The 20,725-nt window shown below is 41.4% G+C and overlaps 1 protein-coding gene across 2 annotated transcripts in view; it reads left to right on the top strand.

Annotated features, from left to right (window-relative positions):
• KDM1A (lysine demethylase 1A) overlaps positions 1-20,725 on the top strand; it is a 60,284-nt gene that overhangs the window by 17,544 nt on the left and 22,015 nt on the right. For both annotated transcript variants that reach the window (XM_072979609.2, XM_072979608.2), the window contains 10 exons: positions 3,394-3,527; positions 6,532-6,610; positions 7,678-7,770; positions 8,686-8,792; positions 12,042-12,123; positions 12,553-12,647; positions 15,155-15,297; positions 15,775-15,865; positions 16,886-17,020; positions 17,294-17,367. In XM_072979609.2, coding sequence (XP_072835710.2) covers positions 3,394-3,527; positions 6,532-6,610; positions 7,678-7,770; positions 8,686-8,792; positions 12,042-12,123; positions 12,553-12,647; positions 15,155-15,297; positions 15,775-15,865; positions 16,886-17,020; positions 17,294-17,367 — 1,033 coding nt within the window. The remainder of the gene's footprint in view (positions 1-3,393; positions 3,528-6,531; positions 6,611-7,677; positions 7,771-8,685; positions 8,793-12,041; positions 12,124-12,552; positions 12,648-15,154; positions 15,298-15,774; positions 15,866-16,885; positions 17,021-17,293; positions 17,368-20,725) is intronic.

The following is a 20,725-nucleotide window of genomic DNA, read 5'->3' as shown; positions in this document are numbered from 1 at the left end:
CCACTGTCATGGTACACAAATGTTCCAAAAATGGCTTGTTACTTGTTATACTGTATACAGTATGAGTTTTACGAAGATGTCTTGTCTCCTTTCTCATCATTAACTACTGGATGCATTGGGTATTTATCACTATTTTTATAGCTGCTGATATAAACCATCACCCTTTTAGACAAGACCTGTTTGTAACTATTGCAGCTGACTGTACATGGCAAGTCATAGAAGATTATTTGTGGATAACTCAATAATGGTTTCTCTTTTTAAAAATTCCTTCCTCTGAGTGTAATTTATGGTGGAGGACAGCAAAATAAATAGTTTCAGTTGTCTTTTTTTCCTCCAGACGTGTAATAACCCAATATTGGCAAGCTAGCAACATAAAGGTATTAACATTCTAGTGCTTTGGGATGAAGCTTCTAAGGTTGAGAAGGGCAGTGGAGCATATAGCTGACATCTCCATATCTCAGATAATGTGAATGAAATTTTGAATTAAAATTGGGAAGTACCTTGATCTTCAGAAGCCTGTTCTGGTTGAATTCGTTCTTAATTCCTCCATGTGCATTAGAAATGCACCATCTGTTTCACTGAGGGTTTATCTCATTACAACTTTTAATTGTACAATCCATTATATGTGACCATGGCCATTAAGGCTGCAGTCCTATGTATATGCATCTGTCTGAGAGTAAGCCTATTGAACTCAGTGGGATTTATAATTTTACTAAATAGGTATAGACTGCAACCTTAAGCACACTCATTGATGAGTACATTTTCTTGAATCAGAGACTTGTTTTTGAGCCAGTATATTTAGATACAGTTAGCAAAAAGGATTTTAAGACTGTCATCTGACTTTAGTGTTGTCAGTTAGATTAATGTTCATAGTTTAGTTAATTACATGAATATGTTAATTCCTAAAATAATAACTAAAACGAAGATACACTTTATGTGGTGCTTGCTTCTGGCACAAGGAGGTACAGTCTTAAGAAGCATTCTTGTAAGACTAAGCCAGATGAGGAGGAGGGCATCTTTCAAAATGAGGTTTTCTGATTGTAGTTTTTGTAGCAGACTTATATTAAAAATAATTTTAAAAATCTACGTAGTGTTCCCAATTAGTCTGGGATATCCTTTTAGAATCATTCTTTGAAACCTTTTTTCACATTTCCTGTCATTATGAATCTTGGGGGGGGGGGAGGAGCAACATGAGAAGGGGCTTCTTCACTGATGATCTCACTAGTCAAGCATAATGATGTCTGGAACATAAAGATTCTGGAACATAAAGGACCACAAGAGGATTTGGTTCTTTGAATGTTATCTGAAGGGAAGTTAGGCACCCACAATGCCTTTTTGTTTGTTTGTTTGTTTGTTTGTTCCAGATTAAGATGTTTCTTTCTGTACATTGACAATAAAGTATTTTAGTGTTTTTAATATTTAAGAATTACTATTTTAGTCTGGCGTGCTCTGGTCCATGGGGTCACAAAGAGTTGGATACGACTAAACAACTAAACAACAACAACAACATTTTAGTCTGAGCACTGCGATTTAACTCGTAAACTGTGCATCTGTTATTTTATGTTTTGTTTTCTGATATAGTTATGCTATGTTGATATGGTTATTAGTTTGATATTGTTGATCTTAAAAAGATCACCAGGTTTACATGGCATAAATTATGTGCTAGATTTCAACCTATAGGTCTATCCAGGTTTTGACTAAAATGGGGTTTAGCCTATATTCTTGTGATATGTAATAAATAATTCTTAACAAGTTAATCATTAAAAATGCCCACATTTGAAATATCTTAGCACTTTCATTTGTTCCAGTCGAGAGTATCCATAAAAAGTCTGAAAATGGTAGTAGAGCATGGCTCTAGGCCAATTTCAGGCTCTGAGGAATAGTCACAGAACTGCAGGTAACGGGAGGGGGAAGAGAAGAGGAAGAATATTGAAAAAGCAGGAGGAAAAACTGCAATACAGAAGGAAGTGTGAAACAACAACTTTGGTATTCTTGGTTTATATTGTAGAATGTCTGCTGTCTGTAAAACCTATTAGAATTCTAAATTAAATGGTCAATGCAATGTTCCCATAATTACTCACCCCTTTGTGATATTGGACCTATGCTTCTTTTACTTTCTTTCTTTCTTTCCTTCCTCCTTCCCTCCCTCCCTTTAGGCACCATTCACCCTATTTCTATAAATATACCAACCAGTTACCCCTTACAATTTCACCCCAAACATCATTTTAGTTCCTTGCTGTTGACCTAACAGCCCTTCACATTAGGTTCTTTTGTGGATGTTTAACTACTAACACCCCAAACTTGTCATGTCTGACTTATGCTTTGCTTGAGCAGCCGCACAATAAAGAAAGTCCCTTTTATAATTGGCAGCAAAACAGTTTTTCCTGCAACCCATTGGCTGGAATCCTATTATGGAACTTTATGCCGTGCAACTGTGATGACATCACCAGCTGCAGCTGTTAGATATCTCCATAAGATGGGCATGTGGCTATGGAGCCAGAGGCTGGGAGTTATAATTCGCCACTGTGCTGCATCCCAGGAGGAGAGTGGAACTCTGTAGTCTTGGGCAAACTGCACAACCATAGAGTGCCCGCAGAAGAAGGGAATGATAAACCATTTCTTAATACTCTATATTCAGAAAAATAATAACAATTATTTCCTTCCCTAAATTCCAGGGATCCTTTTCATCCTGGAGAAGAATCTGTGGAAATGGGCAGAGAACTCTTTAATGTCTTGAAATTGCTGTGACCAACCCCAGTCCCAGCAGCAGTCATTTTGGGGCATTTAAGAGTTTCCTACCCTGTTCTGCAGCTCCCAGAGGTTTTCCTAGAACGATCCCCAGAACCTTGGAAGCAGGACAGAATATGAAGGTTTTTAATTCCTCCCAAATTGCCATGGCTAATGACATCATTACAGTTGTATAGCATAAAATTGTGCAGTAGGATTCCGGCTGCAGTCGTAAGCAATTGTCTGCTATAAGGCTGGTAAAATCAGTGCTCATGTAACTTTATCCTAGTCTATAGTGTCTAAACTGTACATAGTTGATTACTGCCTTTCTTGATTTGGTACTGTTTAAGATGGAGAATACTTTTGTTATGGGTCTTTCTAAGGGGTTGAAATGGAATGTGTATTCATATTCTAATGCCAGCTCTTTACTGAAGTGGTTGTGTTTAACATTAGGCATTGTATTAAATTAACTAATGCAGGGAGTTGAGGGCAGTGTAAATCGATGCCAAGGAAGGAGGACCAAAGAGTTAGCAAGGGGACAACTTTTTGAGAGTGTACACTTCCTATATGTTTTTGCAGGGATTTAAAGGTAAACCCCTGTTTAACAACACCCTGGCATTCCAGGTGCTTTTGCATACTTGTCACATGCATGTTCTTTCATTGTAGGTGTGGAGGGTGCAGCTTTCCAGAGTAGACTTCCACATGATCGAATGACATCTCAAGAAGCCGCTTGTTTTCCAGATATTATCAGTGGGCCACAGCAGACTCAGAAGGTGTTTCTTTACATCAGAAACCGAACGGTATGTTAATCATTCAAAGGACAAAAATATTTCTTTTGTTTAAAAGAGATTTCTGAGCAGCCTCCAGGCATTTCCAGATGTGGAGTCCTTAATATTATGTTTGCAGTCAGATTGTGTTGCCTCCTGCAAACGTCTTCAGCTACCTCTACCTAGAACAATCGCACTGAAGTGAATGGGATTTGTTTCTCACAGATAATGTAGATTCCATTCACGTCAGTGAATCTACACTAGTTTGGATTGGTATAGGATATAGTCACTGCTTTCTGCGTCTGGAAATCTATGTAGCTACTTAACTCCAAACCTGGCTGTCTAGTATTGTTTTGGTGGTCCAATCTGATTTTGTTTCACATTATTAAAAAGGAGAGTGTTTATATTTTAATTGCTTGACTGCTCAGGGGTAATATATAGCTAAATTAACCATTGCAATCATTAGTCATGCTGAAGGTCCCTTCTAGGCATAACTGAGGAAGAAGTGCTTGCTTTTCAGCAATTGTTAGAAAGATAATCCATAAAATAAAGGGTTAAACAGCTAGTTGCTGTGCTATTGAATACTATTCTTCAGCTTTACAAAACCTATCAGACCTAGAGTCTGTTTCTGTTATGTCAAAAAACAGAGAAATCTGCCTTATTATGTTGAGTAGGACCCTGCCTCAGATTGTCCACACTAAGAGGTAGCAGTTCTCCAGGATTTCAGGCAGAATTCTTTCCTAGCCTGATGTGGAGGACTCTGTCTGGGATCTTCTGTGTGCAGAACGTTTGCTATGCCAGTGAGCCACAGCCCAGTTTCTATGCACCAATGATATTTCCTTGTAGTCACTAAATACTAACAAGACTTAACTCTGAATAGCTTCTGAGCTCAGATGAGATCAGGCATATTCAGAATCCCCCTCCACTGCAGTATGTTAAAGAATGAGCCAGAAATTCCTCACTTTCAGTGATGGGAGTCTGGAATGATGTTCTGCCAAGAGCTTTTATTTGTGGAGATTTCTCCACATGAGGCAAGTACTGTATACTGATCAGATGGTCTCCACAAACAAAAGAGGCTCCCTATTTCAGAAACTCACTTTCATTAAGAGAAGAATAACCAAAATATATTTACCAATTTCTTGAATGTCCAAATAGAAATAACAGTGATAAAATATGACCTAGAAGCTTCTGTGCCATAAGGTTCAGTTTACCTGTCCAGCCACACTTAGTTGGAACACTGCAAGTTTACTTTGCATAAACATGTTCTTGATTCATACTTGCTCTTTAGACCCGTGAAGCCAGGATGCTTATTTGCATGGGTAGGTTAAGATTTAGTTTTGTATAAGAGCCACTGGAGGGGGTGGTGGTTAATGGTTGGTGTCTTGGACTGGGACTTGGGGTATCCAAGCTGTCCGTTCAATGGATTTAAATGGGGAAAACAAAAAATCATCAAAAATTAACAAAGACTCAGAACAAAGCCAAATTAAGTTTGCATAGGTTTCACAAGGTGCACTACCGATTCCAAGCATTTAAAACAGGTTTCGAACATTTTAAGACACTTAAAAATGAGCGAAAACGGACATCAGAAAGCCATTCAAAAGCATTGAAGCCAGCTTCAATGCATTTCAATGGCTTTCCGTTGGGGGAAACATTGTTTCACTTAGCGATGTTTCCTATGGGGATTTTCGCTTAAGGACGGTAATCCGTTCCCATTGGAATGGATTAACCGGTTTTCAATGCATTCCTATGGGAAATGGTGTTTCGCTTAACGACGTTTTCCCATAACGATGTTTTTTTTGAACCAATTAACATCGTTAAGCGAGGCACCACTGTATCTAAAAAATAATAATAACAACCAAAATATTTCCTCTGGGGTCTAGTGTTCCATTTGTATGGAATCATACAGTTTCATTTAGCCCTGAGACAAGTTCATGAGATCTTGGTAATTGTCTAAAGGGCTGAAATTAGAGATGGGCATGAACCGAAAAATGAACCAGGAAGTTCATAAAAAATCACAGGTTTGTTGGTTTGGGTCGGTTTGGGTTTGTCAAACAAAACAAACTGAGCCAACACACTTTTAAAGCGATGTAATGAACTTTATGGTTTGTTTGTGTCCCGCTGCTCCCATCACCTCTGTGTTTTGTGCCACTGACTCCTCTCCGTCCTCTGCCACTGTCTTCACACACAGCAGTCTGGACTCCCTTCCAGGAGCTGGGCTTTCTGCTTCTATGCATGTGCCCACCTATCGGTTGACAGGCATGGGCATGCGCAGAGACAGGAGCCCGCCTTCTGTGAGTTGGGCCTGTTACCTCTATCCATGCACCAGGATCCCAGTTGATCAGGGAGCTCATCTGGGACCAAAGTTCCCTGTAAGCTGCACAGTCGCATGGCACTGGCTTGAGGAGTGCCCATTTGCAGCCGGAACCACGATGGAGGAGAAAGAGAAGGGAAGGGGGCAGGCAGGGGGCAGAAGAGGTGGAGGGATTAGTTTCCCCTTCCCCAAGGCATGAAACTTTTTTAAAAACAAAAAAGAACTGGTTTGTGATGGTTTGTTTTTTTAAGTTCAGAAAGTTCTTGCTTTTTGGGTAACCACAAACCACCAACTGCCATTTTTTTGGGTTTTGCCCATCTTTAGCTGCAATCCATAGCTTCTTTATTCAGGAGGAAGGCAAAAGGCATAACATTAATTCATTCCTAGCAAACAATTAACAAGTTATCACTGGGGTTCTTGGGAATATGCGGTGCAGCTGGCTCTGTAATTGCCAGCTAGCAAGGAGTGAGTGAATGTTACGCCTTTTGCCTTCCACCTGCATAACAGCACAACAGGATTTCAGCCACTATGTTTCCACATGTAAGCAGGAAAATTTTATGTAAGGATATAGATAGTTTGTGAACAACATGATGGGGTTCCTTAGTGTAGTACTGGTGCTCATAACATTAGAGTGCAAATCGTATAGGCTTTTAAAAGATCTTCCTAATAACGCCTACTCAGTTACAGCTTTGAAATCAATTTTATGTTTGTGTCATTTAAATGCAGTTGCAGCTTTGGCTGGATAACCCAAAGATTCAGTTAACATTTGAGGCAACACTACAACAGCTGGAAGCACCCTATAATAGTAAGTTGTGATTCTTATGTCTTAATGGTGAGTGCCTTGAAGAGCTGATTTGTGAGGAAAGTGAAAAATAAAAAGAATCTAAATTATTTGGGGGAGATAAGAACAGCAGAATTTGCAAAGGAGCGAATCTGAAGAAGTGCCACAAATTGAGGACATTTCAAGTCCCTTCTCATTTCTCACTTGATGCTGTTATTTTCCTTCTGCCGTTTGATAAGATTGGCTTTTGTTGGGCCAAGTAACATCTACTTTACGAACAAACAAGAATAAAATTTGTGTGCCAGTTCTGTGTGTTGTAACTGTGTGCAAAATATAAAGTTGTTCACATTTGCATAGTTTATCCTGCATTAAGCAAAGCAAAGAGTGCTGCTTATATACCACCCTGTAGCGCTTAAAGCATTCTCTGGGCAGTTTACAAATTAATATGCAGGCTACACATTGCTTCCCCCCCCCCCCCCGAAACAAGCCAGGAACTCATTTTATCCACCTCAGAAGGATGGAAGGCTGAGTCAACCTTGGACCAGCTACCTGGAATTGAACTCTGGGTTGTGAGCATAGTTTTGGCTATAGTACAGCAGTTTAACCACTGCGCCACGAGACACCTAAATCTGCTTGCTATATGTCTCCTTTTTCTTTGGTGGTTTAAGTACTACAGAATAGAAATGCTAAAAGGCAAATAAAAAAGTACTAAAAATGAGTGCTAAGTGGGGAAAGACTCTGCCATGTTGCTGTACTGTAAGCAAGGGGCTCTAAAATAGCCTGCTCTGTCTTCTTTTCCTTGTTCAGATTTGCATTGGCTGTTGGTAGAGGCAGGGTCCTGCTGCGTACAAAGTTCTGGCAGTGTAGTAAGAGATCATTGTGTTGTTTGCACAAGTGTTCTTATTGCACCAGCAATCTTCAGGAAGAAAATCCGTGCAGAAACAGTGTGATTCCACCACAGTACATTGGCAGGATTTTGCACTCAGTAAAATCATGGCCCAGGATTGGAATAAAAACACATCATTCTCCAAAATTGAGCTGTTCCTATTGTAGTGAATGTATGCTTTAAAACGCCCTTTTTGCTTTTGTAGGTGATACTGTCCTAGTTCACAGAGTCCATAGCTATCTGGAAAGGCATGGCTTAATCAATTTTGGCATCTATAAAAGAGTAAAGCCTCTCCCAAGTAAGTATTCAGCTTCCAAAACCTTTTCCTTTGAGATGAAATGCATCATCTGCTTTATGCTTAGAATAAATATGTGAGACTTCAGTTAAGGATTTATAGAGCATAGGATGGTTGGCTCTTTATGCCTGAGATTGTATTATGCTCTTAGTCTTCTGGAGAACAGATTTAACCTGTGTGGCTTATATAGTATATAAACATGAGGAACTGTTGACTGACTTAGAGAAGTTAAGCAAAGCAGAGCCTATCCCTTCTTTTGGCTAAATAGCAGGATGTATGGTGTGTATTATATATTTGTGTAAATGTTGTCCATCTAGTGGCTTGGCCACTAGATGGGAGGGTAAAATTTTAAATGAATGAATGTAAGTTTGTAGCCTGTCTACCAAGCACCTTGCTTTGTTCAGAGAATCAGTGTTCCTGGAAAACAGCCCCCCCCTTTCCACATTTCGTGAACAGCTTCCTTCTAGATTTTATCCTCCTTTTTTTTTAGTTAACACAGGGTTCCCTTATGAACTGTGCTCCCTGTACATGGTATCCACGGGGGATCAGTTCCTGCTGATGTCAGAAAATGTGGAAATGACAAACAATGTACATAGTATGATTCATGGCTCCCTCAAGTGGCCGGTTCTGATAAATGTATTTCTGGGTTGGTTGGGTTTTTTAAAATATTTTCAAGCAGTGCGTAAGTGGGATACTGATCCCACGGCTAGAGGCGTTCAGCCGTAGTCCGCTTTCAGTTCTAGGAGCAGTATGTATTTTGAAGAAATTCTGAACAAACATGTATTACCAGCTCAAGAAATATAAGAAAGAGAAAGTTCATAGTGAAGTCGTCTTACATTTGCTTATTTTATTAGAACCTTGTCTGTGCTGAGTGCTTCATTAATAATACACATTGTTCATTGTGCTTTTGTGTTATAGCCAAGAAGACTGGCAAGGTGATCATTATTGGTTCTGGAGTATCTGGTTTGGCAGCCGCACGGCAACTACAGAGCTTTGGAATGGATGTCACACTCCTAGAAGCAAGGGTGAGTGCCTTTAAGAATATGCCTTAAAACTTTTAATTAAAGCCAGAAGTTACTTGGTCATAGTTGTGGTTTTCTGAGTCTGTGTGTTCATTTTTTATCATTTCATCTTACTCATTTGCGGCCGTTGATAGTGCATAGGATGGTCCACACACCAAACCAGTACAAATTCTGCTGAATAAGAGGGCAAAGTGGAGACCAAGAAACCTGCAGCTGTTGCTGAAGTATCTTCACTTTACAGTGGTGCCTCGTATAACGAGTGCCCCGTTTAACGACGAATTCGCATAGCGATGGCATTTTTGCCATCGCTTTTGCGATCGCATACCGATGTTGCCTATGGGGAAAAATCGCTTTGCGATGTTTTCCCCATAGGCACCATTTTTCTCCAGCTGAGCGGTGGGAGCCTCCGAAGGAGCGCTCCCGCAGCTCAGCTGGGGGAAAATGCTTGCGGTGGCCTCGGAAGGACCCTTCGGAAGGGTCCTTCTGAGGCCACCGCCGGGATTCCCCTTCCCCGCGGCCGGCTTCCCCGGCCATGGTCGGACTCTCAGGATTCCGACCATGCCTGGGGTAGCCTGCCGTGGGTCGGATCCGAGCCGTGGGGAGAGGGTGGTGGGATCCGGATGCCTTTCAGGCATCCCGGGCTTGGATCCCACCCGCCACCGGTTACCCAAGCCATGGGTAACCGGCGGTGGGTGGGATCCAAGCCCGGAATGCTTGAAAGGCATCCGGATCCCCCCACTCTCCCCCCGCGGCTTGAGGAGGGTGGGAGGCATGGCGGGACTCTTCGGCAGCCGCCGCGGCTCGAATCCGAGCCGTGGCGGCTGCCAAAGAGTCAGCCATGCCTCCCACCACCACCGTCCCTGCGGCTTGGATCTGAGCCGCGGGGGGAGGGTGGTGGGATCCGGATGCCTTTCCGGCATCCCGGGCTTGGATCCCACCCGCCGCTGGTTACCCAAGCCATGGGTAACCGGCGGCGGGTGGGATCCAAACCTGGGATGCCTAAAAGGCATCTGGATCACCCCTCCCTCCCACCCTCCCCTCGCGGCTTGGATCCGACCCGCAGCGGCAACTCCCAGCCATGTCCGATCTCCCACCACCACCATCGGGAGCAGCGGGAGAAGCCGCCCGGTGTGTGTGGGGGAGATCGGATCAGCTTCTGCCTTTCTTCGGAGCAGCCTGGCTGCTCCCAAAGGGCTGCCCCGACTGTGCTTGCAGCAGCGGAGGAGGTGCCCGGTGGAGGAGAAGGCAGGAGCCGATCTGGCCTTTCTCCTCCACCGGGCACCTCCTCCACTGCTGCAAGCACAGTCGGGGCAGACCTTTGGGAGCAGCCGGGCTGCTCCGAAGAAAGGCAGAAGCCGATCCGATCTCTCCCCCCCCCCCCACCATCGGGAGCAGCGGGAGAAGCTGCCCGGTGTGGAGGGGGGGAGATCGGATCGGCTTCAGCCTTCCTTCTCCACAGCCTGGCTTCTCCCAAAGGGCTGCCCCGACTGTGCTTGCAGCAGCGGAGGAGGTGCCCGGTGGAGGAGAAGGCAGGAGCCGATCTGTCATTTCTCCTCCACCGGGCACCTCTTCCGCTGCTGCAAGCACAGTCGGGGCAGACCTTTGGGAGAAGCCGGGTGGTGGGAGAGAAGGCAGGAGCCGATGCCATCTTCCCCCCCTCCCCCGAGGCTTCTCCCAAAGGGCTGCGCCCGATAGTGGGGGAGAAAACCGGATAATCCGTTCCTATTGGAACGGATTATCCGGTTTTCAATGCATCTTTATGGGAAAACGCGTTTCACTTAATGATGTTTTCCCATAGCGATGATTTTTTTGGAACCAATTAACCTCGCTATGCAAGGCACCACTGTACATAGTTGTTACTGTCCTAGATAGAGCGTCATAATGTAATGAAAAATCCTTCAGTGATGCATTTTCATTGCCTTGAAAAATCTCTTTTTTATGGTGCCATAAGGGCTGTATAGCATTTTAATTGGGCTTGTCTGAATACTAGGTTACTGTTTTATTTATATTTTTATTATGTAGTCTTTTTTTTATTGGGCTACATTACAAGATAGCATACATATATCTCCATGGTTTCAGGTAGGATTATTTCCTAACCTTGTCTGGAGATCAGGATTACCTGTGGTTAGTTGTCTGCCATCCAAATACTGAGGAGGCCTTCACCTGCTTAGGTTCCAAAATCAAAGAAGATCAGATGCGTTCAATAGTGCACATATAGGTTGAATAATAGGGATGCCCGTGTCAAGAATGTAAGGTTATTTATGGCTCGAGTGTGCTTATTAGGTAGTAGAGTTTGATTTTGCCACAGTGAGAAAAATGGATTTTGTTTTAAATGTATACTCTTCTTTTGTCTAAATACATTTGGGATCATGTCAGTTAAATTTTCACTGAGAGCATAATCTTCTGGCTCTTGTAGGATCCATTTGTATTTTGGAGACTTGCTGCTCTCATTGCTTAAAAGTTATGGGCCAGGTAGACAAACAAGTTGATCTTGTATAAGGTTGCTACCAATATTCCTATTTAGAAGCAGCTCTGTTTGACATGGTTGCTTCTGAGAATCTATCCGAAGTTCCTGTTAAAATCTATATTATATTGATATATTCTGTCTTTCTTTCATGATCAAGAAATATTCTTATAGCATTTAAAAAGCTAAAAACATCTTTATGGCATATGCTTATGTAGACTTCAGTAGACCTCATCAAATGAAAACTAGTATCATAATAAATTTGTTTTTCTTTAAGGCATGGTAAGATTGCCTGCTCCCATATCTTTTTGCCACCCAAGTTAATGAGATAGTTATACTGTGACGGAAGTCAAAGCAACAAGTTCTCTTATCAGGGCACTTGAGCTTTAAACCTTCTAGCTTTAGGTTTTAACCCTAACCCTAACCTTTTAGCTTTATGAAGGTTGTTGCATTATGTCCCTCGAAATCATGTATGAAATGGAGATAAATGTTGAGAGTAAAGACAAAATTCTTTCATACTTCACACATATCATCCCCTTTTCCTTTTCATCACCAGGTTTCTTGGTGAAACTATTGGAATTTACAAACACTTTGTCAAATACAACTATATGCCTTTATGTTTTCTCTTTTCTTCTACAATCCAAGTGTCATTTGAAATTGTCTGTATGGCACTTCTGGGGGGGAAACCCTAAATATTTATCTAAAACCTTTTTGCTAGCGTTTCAGAGAATTTACTAGCACTAACATATGGCATTTGTTTAGTTTAAAATCTATGATTTTTTTTAAAGGATCGTGTAGGGGGCAGAGTTGCAACTTTTCGCAAAGGAAACTATGTGGCAGATTTAGGAGCCATGGTAGTAACAGGACTAGGTAAGTCTTATCACCTGAATTCAGGCATTGCATCCATGCAAGTAGTACCAACTAGTCATTTACTGATTCCCTTCTTTTGATATCCATTTTTTGTTTGTGCAGTTAGCAAAAGGAGACTGTCCAGTTTTCCTTAGAGAAATTATTTTCTTTTTTGGATCTAATCTCTGCAAGGGCAAGTGTTGGCCTAATTTGCTTTTTTGTCTATTCGCTACAACGGTAGAGTGACAGTAGGTGACTCTCCTATTGAGCCACCAAATTAAATTTCCAATACTGTATTGCTATATCAAGCAATGTTATATAAGTTTTATTAGTTCTTTACTTTTTTTATTTAAGTGGTCACGTACTTTGCTCCTATAAAAAGTTACAAGTTACTCTTAGATTTTGGTTCCTTGATTGAATTCTTTCTACTCTGTACACAATATTTTGCAGGAGGAAACCCAATGGCTGTGGTGAGCAAACAAGTAAACATGGAACTGGCTAAAATAAAACAAAAATGTCCACTTTATGAAGCTAATGGACAAGCTGTAAGTCTTCGTGATTCTTGGAAAACTTCTCTTTTAAATAAATATTTATTAGCAAAAACATACTTTGACTTGATGAAAAATATTTCATCACTGAGCTGCTGTTATACTTCAGAAGATTTTCTTTGGAATAGAGGGAAGAAGTATTCTCCTTAATTACTGTTTAGTTTGGACCTGCCACATTGTTTTTGTTCTCATGTGAACGAAAAAAAGAGAGAGATAAAATGATGCGTTTCCATATTCCCAATTCAGATTGATTAATACTGGAGGAACATTTGCATTATCTGATAATTTAGTAGGACTTTTTCTGTATGGTAGAAAAGGGATATGTCCTGATAACTGCGGAGAGCTGTAAGTAGCTGCTGGGAGTTCTGGGAGTTCTTTTGATTGCTGACTCCTAAGAGAGCACAGCTGAGGGAGCTCACGGTCAGGGTGAGCTAACAGGAGTTTCATGGGGGAGGCCCATAACAAAATTACTGGATTTTGGAAAATAGTTGTATATTAGTGTACTTTCTCGGCTTTTCAAACATTTTTGGAGCTGATATAGACCAAAGAAAGGTGCAGAGAGTATAAAGAAGCTCGCTCCTGAAGAAGGCTTCACCGAAACGGGTTGAGACAGAGCTTTTTAACTATCCATTTAAATAATACTGAATAAAGAACTCGATTCTATTTTCTACACCCTGAGACTTAGTCTCTCATTTATAATCTGGACTTCCGTGCATGTTCCAGTTCCTTTTGTTTTGTTTTACCCTGAGTGTAATATGGCAGCAAGTGCAAACTGTTGGCATTATCAGAAGAAAAAGTGAGAGAACTGGAGCAGCGAGTAGCCACGCTTAAGGCTACAAGGAAAGATGAAGAGGACAAGATTGCAGCTGGAGATTGATAAAAAAAATTGTCAAAGAAGAACTTACTACCTTGAACGAATTCAGATATCCAGGGTCAGGTGAACTACATCCAAGAGTATTGAAGGAGCGGGCTGAAGACCTCTCAGAACTACTATCCATTATTTTCTTGAAATCATTAGAAAAAGATGAGGTGCCAGGAGATTGGAGGAGGGCTAATGTTTTCCCTATCTTCAAAAAGGGCAAAAAGAAGAAACCTGGGAATTACAGACCAGCCAGCCTGGTCTGGCCATCAATCCCATGGAAAATTCTGGAACAGATAATTAAGCAGTCCGTCTGCAACAGATAAGTTCAAAGTACAGTGGTGCCTCACAAGACAGATGCCTCGCAGGACAAAAAACTCTCAAGACAAATGGTTTTGGCAACGGGGTTGATGACTCGCAAGACAAATGTTCCTAGGCCCATGCTTCCCAAGACGAATGTTTTCCGGTTTTTGTTCCTGCCTCATGTTTGCTGGTTTTTAAATGTTTTTCTATGATGTTTAAAATGTTAAAGTTTTTTGATTGAAATTTTTGAAATCATCTGAACAATATATATGGCTTTAAAGAGCATTTATTAAACCCTTTGTAAACTAAATTTGATGTTCTGACTTTTTTTGCCCCTAGGAACACATTAATTAGATTTCAATGCATTCCTATGGGAAAACACGTTTTGCAAGATGAATTTTTCGCAAGACAACATTAACCACAGAACGAATTAAATTTGTCTTGTGAGGTACCACTGTACTGCACCTAGGAAGAAGAAACCAAATGCACAGTTACAAGATGGGGGATACTTGGCTCAGCAATACTATAGACGAGAAGGATCTTGGAATTCTTGTAGATCACAAGTGGAATATGAGTCAACAGTGTGATGTGGCTACAAAAAAGGCAAATGCTATTTTAGACTGCATTAATAGAAGCATAGTTTCCAAATCCGTTGAGGTGCTGGTCCCCCCTCTATTCAGTACTGGTTAGGCCTCACCTTGAGTGTTGTGTTGAGTTCTGGACACCACACTTCAAGAAGGATGCTGACAAATTGGAACACGTTCAGAGGAGAGTGACAAGGATGATCAGGGGGCTGGAAACTCAAGACCTACGAAAGAACTGGCCATGTTTAGCCTTGTGAAAAGAAGACTAAGCGGAGTTATGATAGCACTTTTCAAATACTTCAAAGGCCGTCATTCAGAGGAGAGGCAGGATCTGTTCTTGATCATCCCAGAGTGCAGGACATGCAACAATGGGCTCAAGTTACAAGAAACTAGATTTTGGTTCAATATCAGGAAAAACTTCCTTAACTGTTAAAGCAGTATGGCAGTGAAATCAAGAAGGGTGATGACCGCTCCAACACTGGAGGCGTTCAAAAGAAATTTAGACAACCACCTGGCAGATATCCTTTGATTTGTATTCATGCATTGAGTGGGGGATTGGACTCAGTGGCCTTCCAATTTCATTATCCTATGGTTCTATGATAACACTGGTTTCAAGTGAGTTATCTCTTACTGAGCTCAGAGAGTATTCATGAGCATAAACTAACTTTGAGCAGAAACAGAATATTCCCTAGTTTGAGGGCCCTTATTGTGTTTTTCTTGCTGTTTCACATTATTAACTTTCAGGATACTCTTTGCAGGTTCCAAAGGAAAAAGATGAAATGGTAGAACAGGAGTTTAATCGTCTGCTGGAAGCCACCTCGTATCTCAGCCACCAGCTGGACTTCAATGTCTTGAATAACAAACCTGTCTCTCTGGGTCAGGCCCTGGAAGTTGTCATACAGTATGTGGGATTAAATTTCATTGGTAACTAAGGAGGCACCCTTCTGTCTAGTGGCAATAGCTACATTTAACCACATTTCCTCCAGTGGTATAGTGTGATTTTTTTCCATTCAGAACTATTGATCTAGTTTTGAACAAGCATATGGTGGAATATGGCGTAAATGCTACTTCAGCCTACCAGGCTATCTACTTTTCACCCATCTTTTCCACCATCTGGCATTTATTTTGACAAGACAGAATACCAGATACCTTGAAAACAGTAGACATGATGTGCCTTAGCATGTCATATGATAGGCATTAGAGCACATCATATAGTGAAGATCATATTTACATCGTCGTCTGTTCTTACTTTTTGTGCAGAATCAGGGTGAAGATGTAAGCAGAAATAATATGGCATTTATTTAAGAATGGTGCATTTTGAAGGAGAGGATATCAGCAATTTTTATGCTCTGATGTCTTGTCTCTGTTTTTTACTAAGGTTGCAGGAGAAGCATGTGAAAGATGAGCAGATTGAACACTGGAAGAAGATAGTGAAAACTCAAGAAGAGCTTAAAGATCTTCTTAATAAGGTTAGATATTAATCCAGCCTTGAGACATGTAAAGCTGCTTATTCTGCATTTGAAATTATCATTCCTTCACAAAACTGGCACCACTATTTTCACTGGAAAATTTGTTTGAAGGGTGTCCTTAGCTGGTCTTCACACAAAAGACCAGCTAACGACACCCATCAATCACAGTGACAGATAATCTCTCCTCCTTATCACAACAATACGCCCACAACAAAAACACACTGATCACCATATTCTCCTGAAAAGGACAAAAGCTGATCCCGCAGCCATAAATACTCAACTCCCAAACAAACTGCACCAGAGTACAGAGTGCCACTCCTGTCCTCTGAAGATGCCAACCACAGAGACTGGCGAAACGTTAGGAAGAACAACCTTCAGAACACAGCCGAAGAGCCCGAAAAACCCACAACAGCCATTAGATCCCGGTCGTGAAAGCCTTTGCAAATACATTAAAAACAAATTGTAAAACATTTAAAAATTTCTAAATACATTTTAGATTCGGACACGACTAAATGATGACAAAATACATTTAAAGAATGCTTCTCTAGACCCTCGCATTAATTCAGTTTGCCTCTCCCTGTCTTCAGCCAGGCCTTGAATAAGATTCATTTAGTTTAAACTGAGGTTTTTAAAAACCTTGCTTTGGCCAGATTTTGGGAGATAGAGAAGCATGGCATTGAGGATAGCAGTCTTTCTCCAATACATGCTGCAGTGAACCTTTTGAAATGTCTGCTCCCCACCACCAAACCTTGAGACCAATAGAAGCTTTTGGGAGGGAAAGTCATTTCTCTCCATCTGACTAGAGGTGAAAGCAGCAGGAAAGCAAGATACACATCTTGAGCTTGGGACTATAAGCACTGGTAGACCATAAATAAAATAATTCTCCATTGTTTCTGTATACTGTAGTTCTGCATTGGAGAGTACAGTCGGTAGGCCATTGTCACAGAATATCTAGAGTTTGAAAGGACCAAGAAGTGCTTTTTCTATCTCTTTGCTGATGTATTTGCCTCCTGCCAATAGATGGTGAACTTAAAAGAGAAGATCAAGGAACTCCACCAGCAGTACAAGGAAGCATCTGAAGTGAAGCCGCCTCGAGATATCACTGCAGAGTTCCTTGTGAAGAGTAAGCATCGAGATCTTACTGCTCTCTGCAAGGTATGGAACAGTATTAGAATTACTTTTGAATCTGTTTTTATTTTGAAAAGAATCCTAAAATAGTTGCATGTGACACCTCCAGTGCTTGACCGTACTACATCTGATCTCAGAATTCAACATCCCATTCAGGCTTTCATAAATAATGGCTTCAGATATTTACTTGTAGTACTTGGAATGGCAACGCCTATAGTCCAAAAGCTCAAAAACAGATTTCTTCAACATTTCCCTTCAGTCATGTTATGTCTGTTTATGTTTCTGTAATTCTGTTGTCAGGAGTATGATGAGTTGGCAGAAACACAAGCAAAACTGGAAGAGAAACTCCAGGAATTAGAAGCCAACCCTCCTAGGTAAACATGTAGATTAACTTTTGTGAATGGCTGGATGTTGATGCTTGTGGTTTTGTTTTCTTCAATGCTTTGTGCTTCTTAATGATGGCATTGTGATGGTTTAAAAAAACGCAGTAGTGGTTTATAAACTGTTCTTAAGGCCACCAGTGAGTCTTGCTTCATTAATGACCATGATAAAAGTAAAGCACATTCTGAACAAAGTGTTCCTTCAGAGAAGTTCCTTTGAACAGATTCTATGATCCATCATAGTTGACATTATCCCAGTAAAGAATTAACACCGTAATGAAACCAAATAATCAGTAACAAGCTGTAAAACTCCCCTGAGTATTTGTTATAAGTGTCTTAATTTTTGCAGTAATTCCAGGCCACTCCAGAACTTGTTAATTTTATATAAGTTCCATTTATTTACATCATTTCTAGGTTCCATACTTAAAAGTAGCAAGTCCAAAAATTATCAAAGACAGTTTTACAGTTATGAGGAAAAAACTGTAGGTATATATGCTTTTTTGTTGTTGTTTAGTCGTTAAGTCATATCATGTCCAACTCTTCGTGACCTCCACGGACCAGAGCACGCCAGGCCCTCCTGTCTTCTGCTGCCTTCCGCAGTTGGGTCAGATTCATGTTGGTCGCTTCGGATGACACTGTCCAACCATCTCGTCCTCTGTCATGCCCTTCTCCTCTTGCCCTCACACTTTCCCAACATCAGGGTCTTTTCCAGGGATTCTTCTCTTATTAGATGGCCAAAGTATTGGAGCCTCAGCTTCAGGATCCTTCCAGTGAGCACTCAGGGTTGATTTCCTTCAAAATGGATAGGTTTATTATCTTTGCAGTCCAGGGGTCTCTCAAGAGTTGTCTCCACCACCACAATTCAAAAGCATCAATTCTTTGGTGGTCAGCACAGATGTGCAAAAATAGTAGGCTTAAAATACTTAAAATTCCAAAATTCCATAAAAACTGAACTTTAGGTTTGAGCAAATACAGTGGTGCCTCGCTTAACGAGCGCACCATATAATGACGAATCCGCATAGCGATCCCTTTTTCGGGATCGCTAATGCGGAGGCATACCGACGGTCGCAATGGGCAAAACTCGCATAGCGACGATCGGTAAGCGTTTTGCTTACCGATCTTCGCTTTGCGATGCCCACGGATCAGCTGTTAGGCAGTTCCAAAATGGCCGCCGGAAGCCCCGAAATGGCCGCGCGCAGCGTTTTCGCGCCCTCCCCTCACTTACCGAGGGTGCGAAAATGGCTGCCGCTATGGAGGAAACTTCGCTGAACGGTAAGTTTAGGGCCCATTGGAACACATTAAATGATGTTTAATGCTTTCCAGTGGGTTTTTACGTTCCGTTTAGCGATGTTTTCACATAGCGAGGATTAATCTGGAACGGATTAACCTCGCTATGCGAGGCACCACTGTACTTAAGTCAGAAAATAATCTCAGTTTTAAGCTTATAGCTATGCAAAATCCAGAAGAGAATTGTAGTCATGCTTAAATCAAAAATACAAAACAAAAAAGCACATGAGCACATATCCTATAAAGGCAGAGAATACATCTCTATAACACTTCAAAGTTCTTAAGAATAAAATCATAAAAAGCAAAAAAACTTTGTAGTTTTCAGTAAAAGTCATGAACAAGTATTTGAACTTTTGAAAGTAAAAATGTACAAAACGAAAAGCATTACTTAGCTCTAAGTATGTAATTAATACACAGAAAAATATTTTCTCTAAAAAGAGAAAAAAGCTCACCCAGCCTTCCCAGCCTTTATCTCTTTTATTTCCGTAGGTATCATCTGGCTGCTTTCATTCCATTTGTGTCTTCCCACTTGTTTGCAAAACAAGATTCTGCATCCTTTGGGATGGCTCTTCTGTTTGCAAAATACGGGTGGCTGTGAATCATAGAATCTGTTCTTTTTGCCTGGGAGCTCTATAAACCTTTGTAGGACTCCTGGGGAAGGCTACAGTCAGACTTGCAAAACCTTTCCAAGTTCCTCCTTGGGAGTTTCAACTTTGGGGGGGGGGCGGGTCAGACAATATACAGCCATTACTGATGCTTTTGTTCCCTGTCCATGCTATCTTGACATCAAATCCAGCCTGTTGGGAGGTTGCTACTATTTTTGTTCTGAGTTTCATCATGCATTACTACCTGCATTCTATGAAGTGTGTGCTCCTAAGTCAATTTATTTCCTATACAGCTGGCATGTGGGTTCATGTCTTCTAACAGCTGCCATCAAACTACTTGTCCTTTTAAAAAAAAAAATTAAAAAGTGGAATGTCAGCGCATTGGTATGCTTCTGTCTGATAGGGCTTGACGTACCTGAAGATTGTAAAGGGAAAGGGAGACGGGGTCGATGGGGGAAGTTGAAGGAGGAAGTTGAAGGTTATCTGAGAAGTAGAGGAGACGGGAATAATAGTAGGACACTCCCCCAAAGTCCTTCAGGAATGGCAGAAAGGAAGCACGTGGAGCCTCGGTCCCCCTGCTTGCTGTGGTTCCCAAACTTTTTCTTCTTGCGGCTCCTCTGAGCGGTGGTGGTGGCAGAGCAAGGGGACTGGCAAGGGGTGCAGGGCAGAACAGGAAGCAAAGAAGCATGAAGGAGCTGGAGCCAGAAGAACAGCAGCAGCAGCAGTGCCACCAGTGGCTCAGCAAAAAGAAAAGAAAAGCTACAGTGTTGCTCCTGGCTGGTCTGTTGGCACCCCAGGGATGTATCTACACAAGTTGGTTTTTTTTAAAGGGAGGAGGGGGCAGAGAAAAGCAAAGAAAAAAATAAAAAAAAGGAAGTCAATATGTCCTGCTCGAGGGGTATAGACAAACTTGCCATTCCCAATTTATCTTTAAAAATGCAGAATGGTTAAAAAGGTTATGAGCCACTATCACAAGATATATGCCATGTGACCACAACGCACAGCTGTACAGAAACCAGAAGACATGAGGAGGAAGGGGGCACTTCTCTAGTCTGACCGCAGCTGGAGTCAATTATCCAAATCAGGATCTGACAGGATAAGGGCAGAGTTCTAAATTCAAGCAGGAAGAAAGATGGGTTCAAGTTTAAGATGGATGATGTCTAGCTTTCCAGTCATTTGTATGAAAAGGCTGCATCAAGGAAAGTAATGATGCCACTCTATTCCGTTTTGCTCAGACCTAACTGTGACAAACCCAGACCTACTGGGATATGCCACAGTTTCACTAAGCTGCCACCAACCATTCCCTATAAGAAGTCACACAGACCAGGGATGGATTTTTAACAAATAAAAGAACAAGGTTTATTAAATAACACACAGGGAAAAATAAAAGGATCAAGTGAATAAGATACAGTAACGTGGCTTAGTCTCAATCATACATACACACAATTTGGTTCACACAG

The sequence above is a fragment of the Pogona vitticeps genome, chromosome 9, assembly GCF_051106095.1.
Source record: "Pogona vitticeps strain Pit_001003342236 chromosome 9, PviZW2.1, whole genome shotgun sequence".
In the NCBI taxonomy this organism is placed as follows: domain Eukaryota; kingdom Metazoa; phylum Chordata; class Lepidosauria; order Squamata; family Agamidae; genus Pogona; species Pogona vitticeps.
This window is presented reverse-complemented; position numbering and strand designations above follow the sequence as displayed.